This window comes from Sceloporus undulatus, chromosome 2 (assembly GCF_019175285.1).
Source record: "Sceloporus undulatus isolate JIND9_A2432 ecotype Alabama chromosome 2, SceUnd_v1.1, whole genome shotgun sequence".
NCBI lineage: Eukaryota > Metazoa > Chordata > Lepidosauria > Squamata > Phrynosomatidae > Sceloporus > Sceloporus undulatus.
In genome coordinates this window covers 6,770,511-6,788,439 of record NC_056523.1, presented here as the reverse complement: position 1 = coordinate 6,788,439, position 17,929 = coordinate 6,770,511, and the positions used below count along the sequence as shown (strand labels likewise).

At 42.2% G+C, this 17,929-nt stretch overlaps 1 protein-coding gene across 1 annotated transcript in view; it reads right to left on the bottom strand.

Annotated features, from left to right (window-relative positions):
* Positions 1 to 374: 374 nt before the first annotated feature.
* The window catches only part of LOC121923424 (paternally-expressed gene 3 protein-like), a 40,967-nt gene continuing 23,412 nt past the window's right edge, over positions 375 to 17,929 (bottom strand). Inside the window, 5 exon segments of the mRNA XM_042453837.1 lie at positions 375 to 2,720; positions 6,702 to 6,828; positions 8,127 to 8,200; positions 11,082 to 11,208; positions 12,544 to 13,005. Of these exon segments, the coding sequence (XP_042309771.1) occupies positions 664 to 2,720; positions 6,702 to 6,828; positions 8,127 to 8,200; positions 11,082 to 11,208; positions 12,544 to 13,005 (2,847 nt within the window). The 3' untranslated portion in view covers positions 375 to 663.

Here is a 17,929-nt window from a genome sequence, read left to right as displayed (position 1 = left end):
TGGGGGAAGGGCCTCTCATCCTCCTCAGGGACCTTCTCCTCCCCCTCCCTGCTGCATGGGGATTGTCCACTTTCCTTCCCCCCTCCTCCAGTGACCCCCCCCGTTCCTCCCTCCCCCCCTCCCTGCATGTGGATGGCCGGGCTGGAAATGGGGGTTCCCCCTCCCTCTCCCTGGGGGTCCTTCCTCCCCCTCCCTCCCCCCTGGGGGTGGCCTGGGTGAGTGATGGGGGCTCCCTCCCCCTCCTCCAGTCTCCCTCTAGTTGCTCCTCCTTGCAGATGCTGGCGAACCATCAGGAAGAAATTCTTCTGGAACATGGCTACATAGCCCGAAAAACCCACAAAAAACTATGGATGCTGGCCATGAAAGCCTTCAACTTCACATCTAAGAGTTTATTTGAACTCTTTGCTAAGTTTATATGAAGACAGTGGTTGCAGCTCTTTCCTTCCTTGGTTTCCCTTAACAGTATTTTTTGTTTAAATTTAATCCCGTCTCCCCTAAATACCTCTTCAATTTTTCTTATGGCATTTCCACCGCACCCACCCCTAAATGTTTGGGCACAAAGCATCCTTGGATGGGAATCTGCATTTCCATTTTCTTGAAACACAGTTGGGCTTTCTCTGAGTTCACTTTGGTGGAATTATTATTCTTTAATGTTTATTATTATTATCCCACTGAAATAGTTGACAGTGAAATGCCACATTCCTGGCATTTGAATGGTTTCTCTCACATGTGGATTCTCTGGTGTTTCACAAGTTCTGACTTAGAAACAAAAGATCTTTCACACTCCTGGCATTTGTATGGTTTCTCTCCTGTATGGATTCGCTCGTGGGTCACAAGGTAATCCTTGCGAGCTAGACATTTGCCACACTGCTGACATTTGTAGGGTTTCTCTCCTGTGTGGACTCTTTGGTGTTTCACAAGTTCTGATCTCGAAACAAAACATTTATCACACTCCTGGCATTTGTATGGTTTCTCTCCAGTATGGATTCTCTGGTGCTTCACAAGGCCTGCTTTCAGAGCAAAACATTTCCCACACTCCTGGCATTTGTATGGTTTCTTTCCTGTGTGGGTAATCTGATGGGTGAGAAGGCCTGAATTCTGAGCAAAACATTTCCCACACTCCTGGCATTTGTACGGTTTCTCTCCTGTGTGAATTCTCTGATGGCTGAGAAGACCTGTTTTCTGAGCAAAACATTTCCCACACTCTTGGCATTTGTATGGTTTCTCTCCTGTGTGGGTTCTCTGGTGGCTGAGAAGACCTGAGTTTTGAGCAAAACATTTCCCACAATCTTGGCATTTATATGGTGTTTCTCCTGTGTGGACTCTCTTGTGTTTCAAAAGATATGAACTTCGGGAAAAACATTTTCCACACACTGAGCATTTGTATGGTTTCTCACCAATGTGGACACTCTGATGCCTCAAAAGGCTACCTTTTTGAACAAAACATTTCCCACACTCCTGGCATTTGTTTGGTTTGTTTCCTGTGTGGCTGCTCTGATGCCGCACAAGTTGTGAACTGTGAACAAAACATTTTCCACACTCCTGGCATTTATAAGGTTTCTCGCCTATGTGGACTCTGTGGTGTTTCACAAGTTGTGGTTTGGAAACAAAACATTTCCCACATTCCAGGCATTTGTATGGCTTCTCTCCTGTATGCACCCGCTGATGAATCACAAGATCTCTTTTCCAAGCAAAACATTTTTCACACTCTTGGCATTTGTAGGGATTCTCTCCTGTGTGCACTCTCTGATGGCCTAGAAGGGATGAACTCTGACGGAAACATTCCCCACACTCCTGGCATTTGTATGGCTTCTCTCCTGTATGGAGTCTTTGGTGCTTGACAAGGCCTCCTTTCTCAACATAACATTTGCCACACTCCTGGCATTTGTATGGTTTTTCTCCACCACTGTGTACTCGCTGGTGCTTCACAAGGGCTGTTTTTTGAGCAAAACATTTCTCACACTCCTGGCATTTGTATGGTTTCTGTCCACTGTGGACTCGCTGGTGCTTCACAAGGTCACCCTTATAAGAAAAACCTTTCCCACAATCCTGACATTTGTAGGGTTTTTCTCCTGTGTGGGTTCTCTGATGGTTTAGAAGATTTGAACTATGAGGAAAGCATTTTCCACACTCCTGACATTTGTACGGCTTCTCTCCTGTATGCACTCTATGATGAATCACAAGGTTTGCCTTTTGAGCAAAACATTTGCCACACTCCTGACATTTGTATGGTTTCTCTCCTGTATGCACCCTCTGATGATTCACAAGGCATGCCTTTTGAGCAAAACTTTTACCACACTCCTGGCATTTGTACCGTTTCTCTCCTGTGTGGATTTTCCAGTGGCTCACAAGGTCTCTGTGTACTTTCAGATGTGCCATTAGCAATGAATGGTAAGCAAAGCATTTCCCACATTTTTGACATTTGTATGGCTTCTTTACAGTGTTGGCTTCTTGGTGATTCAAACTGTACAGTTTATAATCAAACCCTTTCATAGAACCATCACATCTAATGGGCGTTTTTTCAGCATGGAGCCTCTGGTAAGGCACAAGTGCCATATTTTGTGGAACACATTTCCCAGATATATTGCATTTACAGGGGTTCTCTCCAAGATAACATTCCTGTTCTGAATGTTGGGCTTGCTGGTGGCTGGTAAGTTCCAAGTGTTGCCTAGAACACTTCCCATACTTAGCACATATGTGTGTTTTCCTCCAGTTTTCTCCTGCAAAGAAAACAAACAGAAAATAAAGTATTTGTAAATTTGTGTTGAAAACAATTTAAGGGTATGGAAGAGGTATTAAAGACTAAAATATTAAAGACAAAGGCATCCTCAGAACAAAAGAGATACTATTCCCCGTCTTACAGTTTTGGTCTAGACCACAAGAGCCTGCCTCAGTTTTCAGAAAGGGCTTTCTCCACCTCACTACTTTCCCAGGCTTTTCTAGTGAAGACAATGGAGAGAGCCTTCTCAGTGGTGGCTCCCAAGAGTTTCACTTTGCCCCTTCTCTGGTGTCTTTTCGCGAGTGGGCAAAGGCCTTCCTGTTTAAACAGGTCTTCAGCCTTAACTGACCAAGGTAGAGGAATAGTCAATTAGGTATGCTCTTTTTTATTATACAGTATGTATTACAAAGAGTTTTATTCCTTTTATTCTTTTTATCTTACTGTCTTAAACATAGGGTTTTGATTGGGTGGTTTAATACTTTTTAGCTTTTGTGTTGTTTTATATATATTGCATTATGTTATAAGAATGACAGGCCAAGGGAACTCAGTATGTCTGAAGATGAGACCTTGGGAACAAGAACCTGGCTGCCTGGAATTTCTTTGAGAGAACAGAGGCATTAGTAGAACAGTCTGAGGGAGTGGAGCTTCCTTCCAGAGCTCAGTAAAGAAGGATCCTCTGGGACTGCATGGAGCATCTAAGGCAGGAGGGGAAAACATGAGTTCTCTGTGCCATACACAGCCCTGCCCTGCCCTGCCTGGTTTTGTTACTAGGTTTTAAAAATAATAAGGGTCAATGGAAATTGAAGCCAATCAGGAAGCAGTTAATAGCAAGTTTATGTTCTACCAGAACACCAAGTGAAAGGACTTATTACAGCTAAATTAGCCTGATGTTCCTCTATAAATTTTAACATATTGTTCAAATTCATAAATTATATGATACACACAGTTCTGTCTATATGATGCCTCAAAATACAGGCATTTTTGGCATAGTCTTTTTCTATAGAAAAGGAAATGCTTTGCAATCTTCAAACAGGACAGTCCTTTCAAAAAGGAACATCTACCAAATCTTTAAAGGGACAAACTTTGCCACCCTCAAATAAGTGACAGCCCTTATAAAAAGGAGTACATGGCAAGCTATATGGGTGAGTCTGTGTGTTTCTCTGTGTGTGTGCAATTGTGCTTCCCTTTTTTTTATGACAAGGAACCTCTGTTTTTTAAAAAAAAATTTACAGGAAACCTTTTCTCTTTTTTTTAGAGTTGGTAGGGACCACAAAGGCCATCTACAATGGACCCTTTGAATCCGCTGAGGTTTAATTTTTTGTAGGTTTTTCGGGCTATGTGGCCATGTTCTAGAAGAGTGTATTCCTGACGTTTCGCCAGCATCTGTGGCTGGCACCTTCAGAGAATGCTTGCCTGGAAAGGAGTCACACAGTATAATACACACACACACACACACCCAACTTCTTTCCAGGCAAGCATTCTCTGAAGGTGCCAGCCACAGATGCTGGTGAAATGTCAGGAATACACTCTTCTAGAATATGGCCACACAGCCCGGAAAACTCACAAAAAACTATGAATGCTGGCCATGAAAGCCTTCGACTCCCACTGAGGTTTGTTTAAACCTGTGGATTCAAAATGTGCGAATACTCAAGTCTCCTTAAATACAATGTCATAGTAAAATTGTGTCCCTTATATAAAATGACAAAATTAAGGTTTGCTTTTTGGAATTTATATATTTTTTTCAATATTGTCAAGCTGTGGTTGGTCAAATACATGCCGACTGTATTCCAATCCCTTGCCCTGCAAGAATACAAAGCTAAAGCAATCTTGAAAGATGCCCTTCCAACTTCTGTTTAAAGACCTCCAAAGAAAGTGAGTCCAACAACCTCTCAGGCAGTCCATTTCACAAACAGAAAAAGAATAAATAGAATTAAAAATTTGCTGTCCTTTCATGACACCCAAAAGGCTCCTGAGTAAGTCACCAGATACTTGTAGGAGAGAATGATTCACCACAGAACACCAGACATATTCTATTGGCAGAGACAGAAGTGGAGTTCCATATACATTATGCACTGCAGTTGCACAGTGGCAGCCAGTCCCTGATGTGTGTTCTTCAATGTTGCTAGATGATGGTGGTGGTGGTGATGCATGGAGCTAAGTTAAGTTTATGTCCCCATGCTAAAGCAATGCTTGGCATAAACATCTGCATGGGGAGATAAGGCAGTGCTAGAGAAGAAGTGTAGTATAGGTATTTGAGTGTTGGACTGTGACTTTGGAGACCAAGATTTGAATCCCAGCTTGGCTATCTAAACCCACTGGGTGGCCTCGGGCAAGCCACATTCAGCCTCAGAGCATGTTAATGAAAAATGGCTTCTGAAGAAACCTGCCAAGAAATCCCCATGATAGTATTGCCACAATTTGGAAAATGATTTGACCACAACAATCTGGCCCTGGAGGGGTGAAGATGGTTCACTCTTCAGGATTTCAAAAAGACTTAGAGGTTTTTATGGCTGGTGTGTGTGTGTATACTGACCCTGCAAAGCCTCTGGGTCTAGGTTATAAAAGGGCTAACTCAGGGGAGATGGCTCAAGATGGCTAGTTGGAGGTATGGAAGTGGACAAACCTGATTGGCTCTGACATTCACAGAGTGTTGTTAGCCAGTCAATGGAAGGTGAGAAGATGGGGAGTCCTGATTGACTCCGACTCTCACTTGGGGTCTGTTAACTAGGGGAGGTTTCTGGGGGTTAGAAGGAAAGAGAGAAATCTGCAGTGAAAACAGGGACTAACTGCTCTGCTCTGAGCAAGGGAAGAAATCCTGAAAAAGATTATAGGAAGCCAGAGATTGTTTAAGTACCGTAGGTGGATTAGAGGTGTTTGGGAAAAGGGTTGGACAACATGGTTAGCAACAAGAAGAGTTGGAGAGCAGTGGGTTGTTGTTTTTAATCAACCTGTTAAACCTGTGTGTGTGTTTTTATTTATTTTTCTTTTCACAACCAGGGAAAGGTAATTTTGAAGCTTCTTATAATTAGTTACCTTTTACTATATAATTTCCCATTTTTTAAAAAAAGGAGTTTGCATGCTAAATGCCTATTTGATTTCTTGAAGGATTGTGAAGGGGAAGCTGTGGCCACAAGTTCATTCATTCATTTAGAGTATTTATACCCAGCTCTTCTGCCACAAAGGCTCTCACAGCAGCTTACAAATTGTTCATTAGACAATTCCCTGACCTCAGGCTTACAATCGAAAAAAGACATGATTCAAAAGGAGAAGGTAATGGCAGTGGGGAAGGGGATCAAGTTAAGCAGGTTCTGCCAGTTCTTCTGTCCCTCCAAGGCCAGGGCGGTGGCAGCTAGAACAAAGGGAGGGCCCTTCACCTCTCTCAGCTAGGCATGTTGGAACTGTGTCTGCCTCCTCTCTCCCTCTAAGACTAGGGTGGTGGCAGTTGGAATGGAAGGATGCATTTCCATGACCAGTACTGTCAGCAACCAACTAAGTATTATTCTGTTTCAATGGTCATAAGGGATCAAGGGAGGGGGTGTTGAGCTCTTACATTATCTAGAACCTGAGAGGTATTAAATATCCACAGAAGGGCTTGGTGGCAGCACTTATGTGCTATTTCACTGGGAAGAGGAGGCAAGTCAGGTAGATTTCAGCCACATCCCACAGCCCCTTTTCGCCATACCTCTGCTCTTAGGAGACCATGTTAGCAGCACTGCTACCATCAGGATAGCTTCTTGCCTTACAGAAGAACACATTCCCACCACAGTTCAGAATAGAAATTATCATCAACAAGGAAACAAGAAATCTTTATCCTGAGATCCCATAATCCCGCAGGTCTCATCTGTTATCTGCATATAGAAGGCTCATCCTTTTCCCATTTGAGCTGAATCAGGACTATATTCCAAGTAATATAGCTGTTAGTGCCAATATTATAATTGCATTTTAAAACAAAAGACATAATCAGGGAAAGAGAGAGCCTTACCAAGAGAAGTCACAATCCCATGGATATCCACTGTGATCTGCTTATGCAGGGCTCTCTGTTCAGGATCCAGCAAGGCCCACTCCTCTGTCGAGAAAGACACGACCAATTCCTCAAAAGTTACCAGGGCCTGGAGAAGAAGAAAAAGGTTCTCGCTCTTACTTGACATCAAGGTAACTGTTGCTGTGAACATCCGTTCTGGATCAAGAGGAGAGAAACAGGGTCTTATGACGCTTCGTCAAAGATTGCCTTTGCTGCAGTTCAACATTTAGAACCTTGTTGGGGCTTGCTTGTCACTTAGTTTTGGAGAAACAGTGGAACTGGGCTGGTGACACAGATGGACCCCTATAAGTTAAGAAGAGCTAAGGAGAGACACTGAGAAGCAGTTACCACAGTTATTGCCTTCACTGCAGCAGCAATGGGGGGAATTAGTATTTATTTTGGCCCTGCAAGTGTTATTATGAGTGATAAGGAAAACAGATCACTTATAGAGAGTAAAACTCAGCAAAGATGAATTCAAAGTCAAAACATTTGCTGATGTCATTTTTTGGCAGGAAGGGAGGAGATCCAGTTTCAAAGACTGAAATTCTTAATGACATGTTTAGAAAATCTGGACAAACTGCAGGTTTTAAAATTAATAAAGTTAAAAATAAGTTTATTACAATAAGTATTCATAACAAAGAGAAAAATCAATTGAAAGAAAAAATTGGGGTTGATATTGTTAGAAAGGTAAGGTAAATTACTTGGAATTTGATTTAACATCCAGTAATAAACATTTATACCAAATTAATTACTTAAAAGTATGGAGAACAACAAAAAATAAACTGGAAGTTGGAAATCGCTGAATCTGTCCTTATTGGACAGAATCCTTTAGCATTCTACTAAAAATTCTATTTTTCTCTCAAATGATGTCAAGTATTACAACCAATACATGGTTTAACCAGTGTTGGAAAGATACCTCAAAATTTATTTGGAGAAGCAAAAATAATAATAATAAAAAACCACACCCACACACACCCAAAATATAATATAAAGTCATGATCGATCAGAAGGATAAAAGAGAGTTTGGTCTTCCAGATTTTAAGTTGTACTATGAAACAGCATGTATGGGATAGATTACATCTTGGAAAAAGAAGAGCAACTCTAATTCAGGAATCACAAGGCTGAATACAGAGGCATTCAAACCTAGAGATTTCAAAGGGAAGTCCTCCAATCTCTGGGGCCAGTATAGTTATCTCACATTCATTTTTTTTCAAATCTCAACTTCTCTCCATTCAGAAGATGAAGATGATGGCCAATTATTACCATTTTGAAAAATCCCAAAGCAAACAGAAACAAAATTCTCCCCCAGTGCTGAGAGGGATGTGATCTGGGAAAGTGGAGCCCAGATTGCTCAAGGCCTCTTGTTCCAGGAATCTTTCTCCATACCTGATCTGGTTCTGTATCACCACAAAGAAGATGAAGAGATGACTGAATCCTTGTTGGTAGCATCATTCTAGCCTCTGTGGGAAAGACCAAGATGGGGGGAATCTGGTCACATACACAAAATTTACAGCTACAGCCTTAAACAAAGACTCACTAAGAAGTACAGGCACAGTTCAGCCAACAAAGTCTCTAACAAAGAAGCTCCTTTTTACAAGGACACTGTATGTCAACCCTGCCTCCCTTTTCCTCTTCATCCTCTGTACAGCTAAAACTATTTTAGCAACATGTGCACTGGAAGGACAGTGAAAGAGGGCTTGAAAAATACAGAGTTTTCAGTGTCTGGTTGCAACTGGAATAAACTAAAGCTAAAAAAGCCAATGTGATTTTAGGCAGTATTAATAGAAGTATAATGTCTAGATCAAGGGAGGTAATAGTGCCACTCTATTCTACTTTGGTCAAGCCTCACCTGGAATACTATGTCCAGTTCTGGGCGCCACAATTCAGAAAGGATGTTGACATGTTGGAGCATATCCAGAGGAGGGCAACCTAAATGGTGAAGGGTCTGGAAGCTATGCCTTATGAAGAAAGACTTACGGAGCTGGGTATGTTTAGCCTGGAGAAGAGAAGGCTAAGGGTGCTATGATAGCCATGTTTAAGTATTTGAAGGGGTGTCACACTGAGGATGGAGGAAGCTTGTTTTTCGCTGCTAGACTAGGACCCGGAGTGATGGATGCAAGCTACAGGAAAAGATTCCACCTAAACATTAGGAGGAACTTCCTGACAGTATGATCTGTTTGATAGTGGAATACACTCCCCTCAGAGAGTATTAGAGTCTCCTTCTTTGGAGGTCTTTAAACAGAGGATGGATGGCCATCTCTCGGGGATGTTTTGATTGTGAATTCCTGCATGGCAGGGGGTTGGACTGGATGGCCCTTGTGGTCTCTTCCAACTCTATTATTCTATGCAACAACACCTTAATGCTGAAAAACCATGGAATTTTACTCTAGGTGAACCTACTGTGTGTGCCTACCTCCAGAATTCCTTACTGAGCTGAGAAAGAAAATGGAAGATCAGACAAGCATTTTTAAAAAGCACTGACCTATGAATTTGGCCACCAAAATAGAAGAACCTGCTAGTGAAAGAAAAAGGCATTTGAAAAGCCCTTCCAAGGGGTTGTAGAAGATTCAAAACCTTTTTATTGACGCATGCAAGGCTTCCCTGACCTTGTGGTTTTACTTCACATGCACATCCTGTTAGTTTTGGATAAAAAGTGTGCTAAAATATGTTCATTTTCTCTTCTTTTTCTGTGGTTCAGAAACCCTAGTCTTCCAATATTATTTGTGCCTCTGGTGTCAAATTTTCTGTTAAGGAACAAATGTCCAAGAAAACATCAAGCTTGTTCATTGAGGTACATCTTTATTGTGCTGGAAGTCTGGAACACGATAACTCTTCCAGCCATGAAATGCTGAGGACACTTGAGTCTAGTGATTCAGGTGTTGAACTGGGGCTTGGGGAAATCCAGTTCTAACTTCCCCTGAACCCTGAAAGTCACTGGGCAACCCTGAGCCACCTGCCCTTTCTCAGCCTGATGTATCTCATGGGGTTGTTGTTGTGCCAGAGGTGCATAAAGTCACCTTTCACATGAGGAAATTAGTATTGTTGTGCTGTGCAACCCTTGGTTCAAATGGCAATGTTTGGCACCAAATGTGCAACTGCGTGGACAACAGCAAGCATGGTGAGACTGCAAGCACATCAGGCAACAATGTCCCACTGATTCTATAGTGGAACCTGGAGGACAGAGAGTAACACAAGCCAGTAAAATGTGTAGCCAAAGAGTCTCAAACCTTGGTCTCCAGAGTTCAAACCAATGCTCAAACCACTACACATTGTTGGCTCACAGAGTCACTTTAGGATATTTATTAGTAAGAAATTATTTGAAGACACACAGCAACAGCAAATACTGATTCAGAGGTTAATGAACTAGGGGAATGCAACCAGCTTCTCTCTCACACACATATTCTGACCTACATCTCAGGATGGTTGTTGTGAAGATAAAGTGCCCTTGAGTTTCAGGAAGCAAAGTTTGGATATCAATAAGAACATAAAGCTGTGGAATATCATATTAACAGAAAAATTCACTGAAACAGGAAAGGTTACTAAAGACAACCAAGACCTTTCCAAATTCTGTGCAACATGTTGAAAGTTTTTTAGTTCCACAAATAAAAAGCCCAGCGTTCTCTCTCTCCCTTCCTCACAAAGAATCATAGAGTTGGAAGAGACCACAAGGGCCATCTATTCCAACCCTCTGCCATACAGGAACTCTCAATCAAAGCAAATGTTGCTATTTGGAAAGATTCTGTATTATGTTTATGTCAGGTCAGCTTGAGATTTGTTGGCTAGATAGTCAAGCAACACAAACTCAACACATCTCCTTGTCCTCTCTTGGATGAGTTCTTTGCTGTTTTTGTTGCTTCTGTAAAATAAATCTCTGCAAGTGGAGATATGCATTGAATGTACTACAGATGAATGAACCTTGTGTGGAAGGACAACTTTTTTTTGTAACCAAATCTACACCAACAGATGCATCTGCAAGCCCTGTTACTCTACATGCACAACTCCACTTCCACAATCTTATGCTAAATATGAATGTTCTACTTCAGATGTTTTACAAGTTCAATGGCTTTTATTGTGGAAATTAGAGCCAGCGTGGAGTAGTGGACTATGACTTTGGAGACCAGGATTCAAATCTCCGCTCGGCCAAGGAAGGCCTCTGGGTGACCTTTGGCAAGTCATACTCTCTCAGCCTCAGAGGAAGGCAAGGGCATGCCCCAGTGAACAAATTCTACCAAGAAAACCCTGCAATATGTGCATCTTAGGATCACCTAAGTTGAAAACAACCAGAAGGCACACATCAACAACAAAGAGATCCACAGGATTCTGGACAGTGTTTATCCTTACCTTGCAAGGGGACCCCTCCACCGCACTCCTGCTTGATCTCTCTCCATTGGGGACTCTGCCTTGTATCCAATGGCATGTCCTCTGCCACAAGGAATTCAGAGTGAACTTTTCCCGGGAGATATTTCATCTGAAACAGCAGTGAGGGTTCAAGACATAGAATTTGAAGAAGGATGAGAAAACAGCAACATTAATAATAATAATAATAATAGGTTTTATTTATATACCGCCCAATCACTGGGAATCCGAGCGGTTTACAATAGAGGGGATAACAGACAGTTCCCTGCCCACAGGCTTACAATCTAAAAGACACGACACAAAAGGAGAAGGGAATGATGAGGGGGGGAGGGAATCAGGTCCAGCAATTCTTCTCTCCCTCTGAGACCTGAACCAAGGCAGATGGACCGGAGGGAGGGCTCTTCTTCTTCAGGCTAGCCCCTGATGGAACTGGGCCAGCCTACTCTCTCCCTCAGAGGCCGAAAGATGACAGTTAGGGAGGGAGGAGCCTCATTATTTGGGAAAGGGACTTGGACTTATGTGGTATGAGATATCTGCCCTCAACCAAATCAGGAAAAGTCAGCAACTCATTAGACCTACTTGAAAAAGGGCCATATAAAATAAGAGCTCAACAGATAGAATACAAAAGGTCACTTTTAAAAATTAGTCCTCCCTCTGTTCTCGCGGTTTTCAGACTCACATCCCACACTTACACGTGAGGGACAAATGGCGAGAAAATGAATGGGGCTCATGCCCGTGGTACATGTCCATGCCTATATTCAAGCCAATGGGGCTTGAATATAAGCAAAACTCCAATTTTGTGAGGGAGCGTGGAATGGATCCCCTGCAAAAAAGGAGGGGCGACTGTATTTGCACTAACTTTATTGTATATGCTGGAATACAAACAATTCCAAGGAGCTAACAGCAGCAAATCACACATGTAAGGAAGAATTGTAACATAAGGAATTACAAAACAAAGAACCTATTGAACCTGCATACATATATCTATCTGTACAGTCTGTTGCCACAACACTATTGTTGTTAAACTATTATGTTGGCTTTGGAATAAAAATAAAACAAAAAGAATTAACTCAGCAAGGAAAAACTCAGCAAGGGTAAAAAGAGGGAGAGTGAGCCACCTGCCAGAGTGGCTGGAAGCCCATTCTGCTCCTGAATACATCAAGGCCATATTCTGGCAATGGAGCAACCACAGGGAAAGGTCTAGTTGTATGGCAGTGCCAGCAGGAAAACCTGGCACTTTCTTGGAAACTTGGCACATACTTTTAAAATCCATCAGAGACTGTGATTCCACTTCATCCTCCCCACACTACCTCCTCATTGAAACCAAACCTGGGGCCCCTCAATTTCTAAAGGACCTCTTAAGGAGGCCTCTGCCCCTTCAGTCCTCAGAGGACTCCAAAAAGGAAGCCCCAGAGCCATCACATTTGCATGAGGAGGAAACACTCACCTGCAGTTCTTTCTGCTCCTTCTCTGCCTCTGCCTGACTCAGGAGGAAACCCTCTGCCAGGGCCACCGCCTGGGAACAGGTCTTGGCCCCACATTCCCTAACCCATTTCTCCATCTCTGGGGGCAGAATGGCCAAGAACTGCTCCAAGATTACCAGGTCCAGGATCTCATTTTTTGTGTGTCGTTCTGGCTTCAGCCACTGACAGCAGAGACGATGGAGTCGGCTGCAAACCTCTCGAGGCCCCTCAGCCTCTTTGTAGGAGAACTGCCTGAACCACTGGCAATGGATATCTGTGCTGGCAAGGTTCTCACCCAGGAACCTTTTCAGAACTGTCCTCTCCCAGAATTCCCCAATGCTTTCAGCACTGAGTCCATCAAGACCTCTTCTTCCTTCAGGACCACCTAAATCTGTTCCATCCATCTTTGTTCTTTTACACCAATGAAGCCATAAAGAGAATCCAAGTTATTCTTTCTCCAAGTCTTGAGACAAATACATCCCTAAGATGCTCTGCTGCAACACCCTGTAAAATCAAAATATTGTTGCATTATTATTGGTATTATCAGGTATTCCTAGAGCACTATAAATGTACATTATTGTGTTAGGAATCATTATCCTGGTACCCTAGAAGTACCAGGTCCTGCCTGGTCTTGCAAGCTAAACAGGGTCAGCTCTAGTTAGTACTTGGATGGGAGGCTGTCAATGAATCCTAGGTGCTGTTGGCTGTATTTCAGAGGAAAGAACTGGCAAAACCACCTCTGAATATTCCTTGCCTATGACAACTCTATGAAGGAAAGACAGTTTGAGAAGTTCTTTCAGCTGAGAACCAGTATAAACTGATTGAAAAGCATCAATAGAGAGAAAAGCAAGTTAAAATCATATCCATTTACACTCTTTACACGCACTATTATATTTTATACTGTACAATATATAAACTATAATTACGTCACATTTATCATATTATCCTACATTCCACATTCAGCAGCTCTTGAAAGTCTCAGGGCAGTTCCCACTCATTCTATCAGGGACACTGCCTTGGCAGATGGCAGTCTGATTTCAGAAACTTCAATTAGTTCAAAGCATGGCTGGCAGGCTGCTGCATCTAGGAGTGAGCAATTCCTTCCATTGGTTGCTAGTTTGTTTCTGGGTAACATATAAAACCTTAGTTGTTACCTTTAAAAGAGCTACATGTTTGGGGTGACCTGCAGGATAGCTTTCTCCCATATATTCTGCCCCATATACTCAGGGCTCCTGGGAAATTACTACTTCAGTCAGCAAAAGTAGGCTGACTTTTACCCAGAGGCTGTTCCCTTAGGCCTGTTAGGATTTCTTTTAATGTTTTAAAAAAGCATTTGTTATTGTTCCTTACTTTGATTCACATGGAGAAATAAAAGACATACAATAATTGTATATCATTATGATTATTATTCCCTCTGGTTCCTTCCTTCCTTCCTTCCCTCTTTCCCCAGTGTCCTCAACATACAGGTGTCAGTGAAGAACACAACATCAATTAAAACACACACCAATTTAAAAGAACAAACAGGAGACACGTGTTTCAAAGCAACCTACGTTCAGAATTCATCATTTAACATTCACAGTTTTAAAAACCATCTGGAGAAGCCTGTTGGACTTCAATGCTGGGTTCATTTCAGACAGCGGTGCCCCCTCCCCAGCCTTCCTCCTCTTCCCTGGCCTTCAGTCTGGAAGGGAGGCCCAAGGTGGAGGGGCCTTCCCCCCCCCTGAGCTGCTGGGTGATTAGGGTCCCCCATTCACCCTCTAGGTCCTCCTCCTCCTCAAGGGTTGCCCCTCTCTCTTCCTGGAGCTCAGGAGGAGAAAGAGAGGGAGGAGGACTCTGCTGCTCTGGAGGACTGGGGGGGCTTCCTTCTGGCCTCTCTAGGAGGCTCCTACTGCTGTGCAACTCTTTAGGACGCCTCTATTGCTCTGGAGCCCTTGGCGCCCCCTGAGAACCATAGAGCCCAGAAGGGCTATCTGGCCCAGCCCCTGACCTGCAGGAACCTTCCAGGACGAGACGACCTCCCTGCTCTGGAACACTTGGGGGCCTTCTGGCCTCTCTAGCCATCTCTGCTGCTCTGGGAGACTGGAGCCCATTCTGTCCCCTCTAGGAATCTGCTTCTCTCCCCCTTAACCCTTCCTTCTCCAGACCGGCTGCAGATCTTTTTTTGGGTTGGAGGAACAGTGGTCCCTTTAAGAGATTTTGGACTTTGGGATTCTGGGAGCTGAAGTCCAAAGTCCCTTAAATAGCAATAGCAACTGCATTTCTATACCACTTATCAGTGCATTTAAACACTTATCAGTGCACTTAAGCATTCCCTAAGCGTTTTACAAAGTGCAAGCTAATTGCCCCCAACAATCTGGGTCCTCATTTTAGCCACCTCCTCAGGAGGATGCACGCCTGAGTCAAGCTTGAGCCCTGACTGGTATTGAACTCGCAACCTTATGGTTTTGAGTGAGTGGCTGCAGGACAGGCGTTTAACCACTGCGCCACCAAGGCACACTTTAGAGACCCCTGGGTTGGAAGAACTGGAAGGGCCCCTGCTTAGGATGGAGCCTCCCCCCTCCTTTTTGGAGGGCTAGGAGCTTTCCTTTTTCTATAGGCTGGTGGCCCAAAAAAAGTTCCCCCAGTATTGGGGCATGGAGTCTTTTTAAAAACAAACAAACAAACCAACCTTATTTTTTTATTTCTCCTTTTCCAGATGCATAAGATAAAGCATAACGCACACTAAGAAGATATGAGAAAATAGTAAATCTTTGGAAGGAGTAACAAGAAAGTACAAGGAAGAAAATATCACAGGGATTTCTGGGGCTGAAAGTATGTGACTCACCCAAGGTCCCTCCCCCCCCCATTGGGTTTCCATGAAGGTCCCCATGATGGCATTAAAGAAAACTGAGTTACAGTGGTACATGCCTTGGTTACATTCCTGTTTGGACTACTGTAATGTGCTCTACTTGGGGCTGCCTTTGAAGAGTGTTTAGAGACTTTAGCTGGTGCAAAGAGCTGCAGCCAGGCTGCTAACAGGGCAGGAGATAGAGACCACACAATGCTCCTGTTGAAACAGCTCCCCTGGCTGCCACTTGGTTTCCGGGCACAATTCAAAGTGCTGTTGATGACCTACAAAGCCCTATATGGCTCAGGCCCATGCTATTTGGCAGACCATATCTCCTTGTATGAACTGGCCCTTCTCTCTGTCCCACCGCCATCACAAGCACAGTTGGTGGGGATGCAGGAGAGGGCCTTCTCAGTGGCTGCCCCTGGACCATGGCCCTCTTTCCCAGGGGGGCCAGAACGGCCCCTTCCTTGATGGCCTTCAGCCAACAGGCAAAGACCTTCCTCTTCAGGCGGGCATTCAAAACAGAAAGCTTTTAAAGAATGTGCCGGAGTGTTATATTGTTTTAATGTGTTTTAAACATCTTTATATTTTTAACTGTATTTTATTATTTTAACATGTCATTTGTTTCAATATTGTAATTAATCCTATTACAATATACTATTTTTGTATGCTTTTAATTGTACTGTCTTTTTAAATGCTGTGAGCCACCCTGAGTCCCTGTTTTGGGAAAAGGGCAGGCTATAAATATAACAACAACTTTCTTCCTTTGGATGTAAATCACCTTAAAGGGTGATAACATAGCTCTGTTTAACTATCTGAAGGGGTGTCATCTTGAGGCTGGAGCAAGCTTGTTTTCTGCTACTCTAGAGGACACAGAGCAATGGATGGAAGCTATAGGAAAAGAGATTCCACCTAAACATTAGGAAGAACTTCCTGACAGTAAGGGCTGTTCGACAGTAGAACAGACTTCCTCAGAGTGGAGTTATTATAATAATAAAAAAGGATTTTTGAGCATAAACAATACTCATAGTTGTAATAATGTACTCCACCATTCTGCCAGGCTATTTCTTCATCTTCTAGCCTTCCAAGTAGATATAGTTCTGGATTCTTTTGTACTGAAGTTTTGTTCTTTTTAATTTTTTTAAAAATTAACAGTGAAATCACCTTTAACATTTGACAATCACACAAAATTACACCAAGAGTCACGTGGCCAAAAAACACCCCACCACCTAAACATTTAAACCTTTCTATTCCTTTTGTACCTTCTGTCATTGGCTTCAACTCAAATCATGCATCAGATTTCATTAATGTAAAACTTAAAATTAGGCTCCATATTTATACACTTACCATTTCTGATTATATGATAACCGTTTTTGCTCATTTCAAACCTATTACAAATGTTGGACCCCATTCCTTCTTCAAATACTTTATCAGTGATTCCCAATCCTGTTTAAATTTACTTAAAATTTCTTTTTCAACAACTGCATCAATTTATCAGTCTCCATATAGTCATATAATTTCCAAAATCATTCTTGTATCTCTGGTCCATCCTTTTTCCATTTTGCTGCATGTAATACTCTGGCTGCAGTTGTTATATAAAGTAAGTTTCCCATAGTTTCATTCTATATCATCATCTATGACCATACTCAATAGATACATTTTTGAGTCAGCAGCATGTCATTTAATATTTAAGATATTTGTCACATGATTGTGAATCATGTTTCAAAATCCTGCTTTACTACATAACTACCAGGTGTGATAAAAAGAAGGTTATTTCCAGAATCTTTAAAAACCATTTCATGAAGTCTTCATCAGTCTGTTATTTTTCTACATCTTTTACATTCCGCTTATGTTTAATTTTGTAGGGCTTTAATACATCTATGAAATACATTATATGTGTCAAAAAAATTCCAGTAAATAACCAAGAAGGAAAGAAATACAAGAAATAATTTACAAATCCAGTCTGGATGTTCTTGTGTGTATTTTCTCCCTTCATGGCAGGAATGTGTTTTCAGCTCCTTCCAAAATGAGTTTGAATGGTTAGAGTTCCAAAGGCTTGGTATTTCAAGGAGATGGTTTGCCCATTTTTAAAAATGTAATTGTTAATGAGACAACTTACAAAAAGATTTACAATTTTTTCAAACCGATTGAAGTGATCTACTTCCCTCATCAGAGACCATAAGTGGTGGGTGTATATTAAAGTGATTTCAAGAGGTGTATTTTTAAAAAGCCCGACTGGGGTTAACAATATTTGTTCTCTCCGTGTTTATCTAGAATCTAGAACTACTTTATAAATAGATACTATAGTTCACTTGATTATTTACACCACCAGGAAAGCTTTATTTAGTCTGAATTTCCAGAAGACTTGTCTCTGCAACAATTTAGTGTGAAGATCTAAGTTGTGAAACTAAAATTGTTGAATGGATTCAATGATGAAAAATCTTAAAGAATCAGGGCTATTGTTTTTCCTGTAAAAATGGTCTCCTAAGGAACTACCACTATAATGATTCCTAATGCAACTTTTATGCTAAGTTACACAT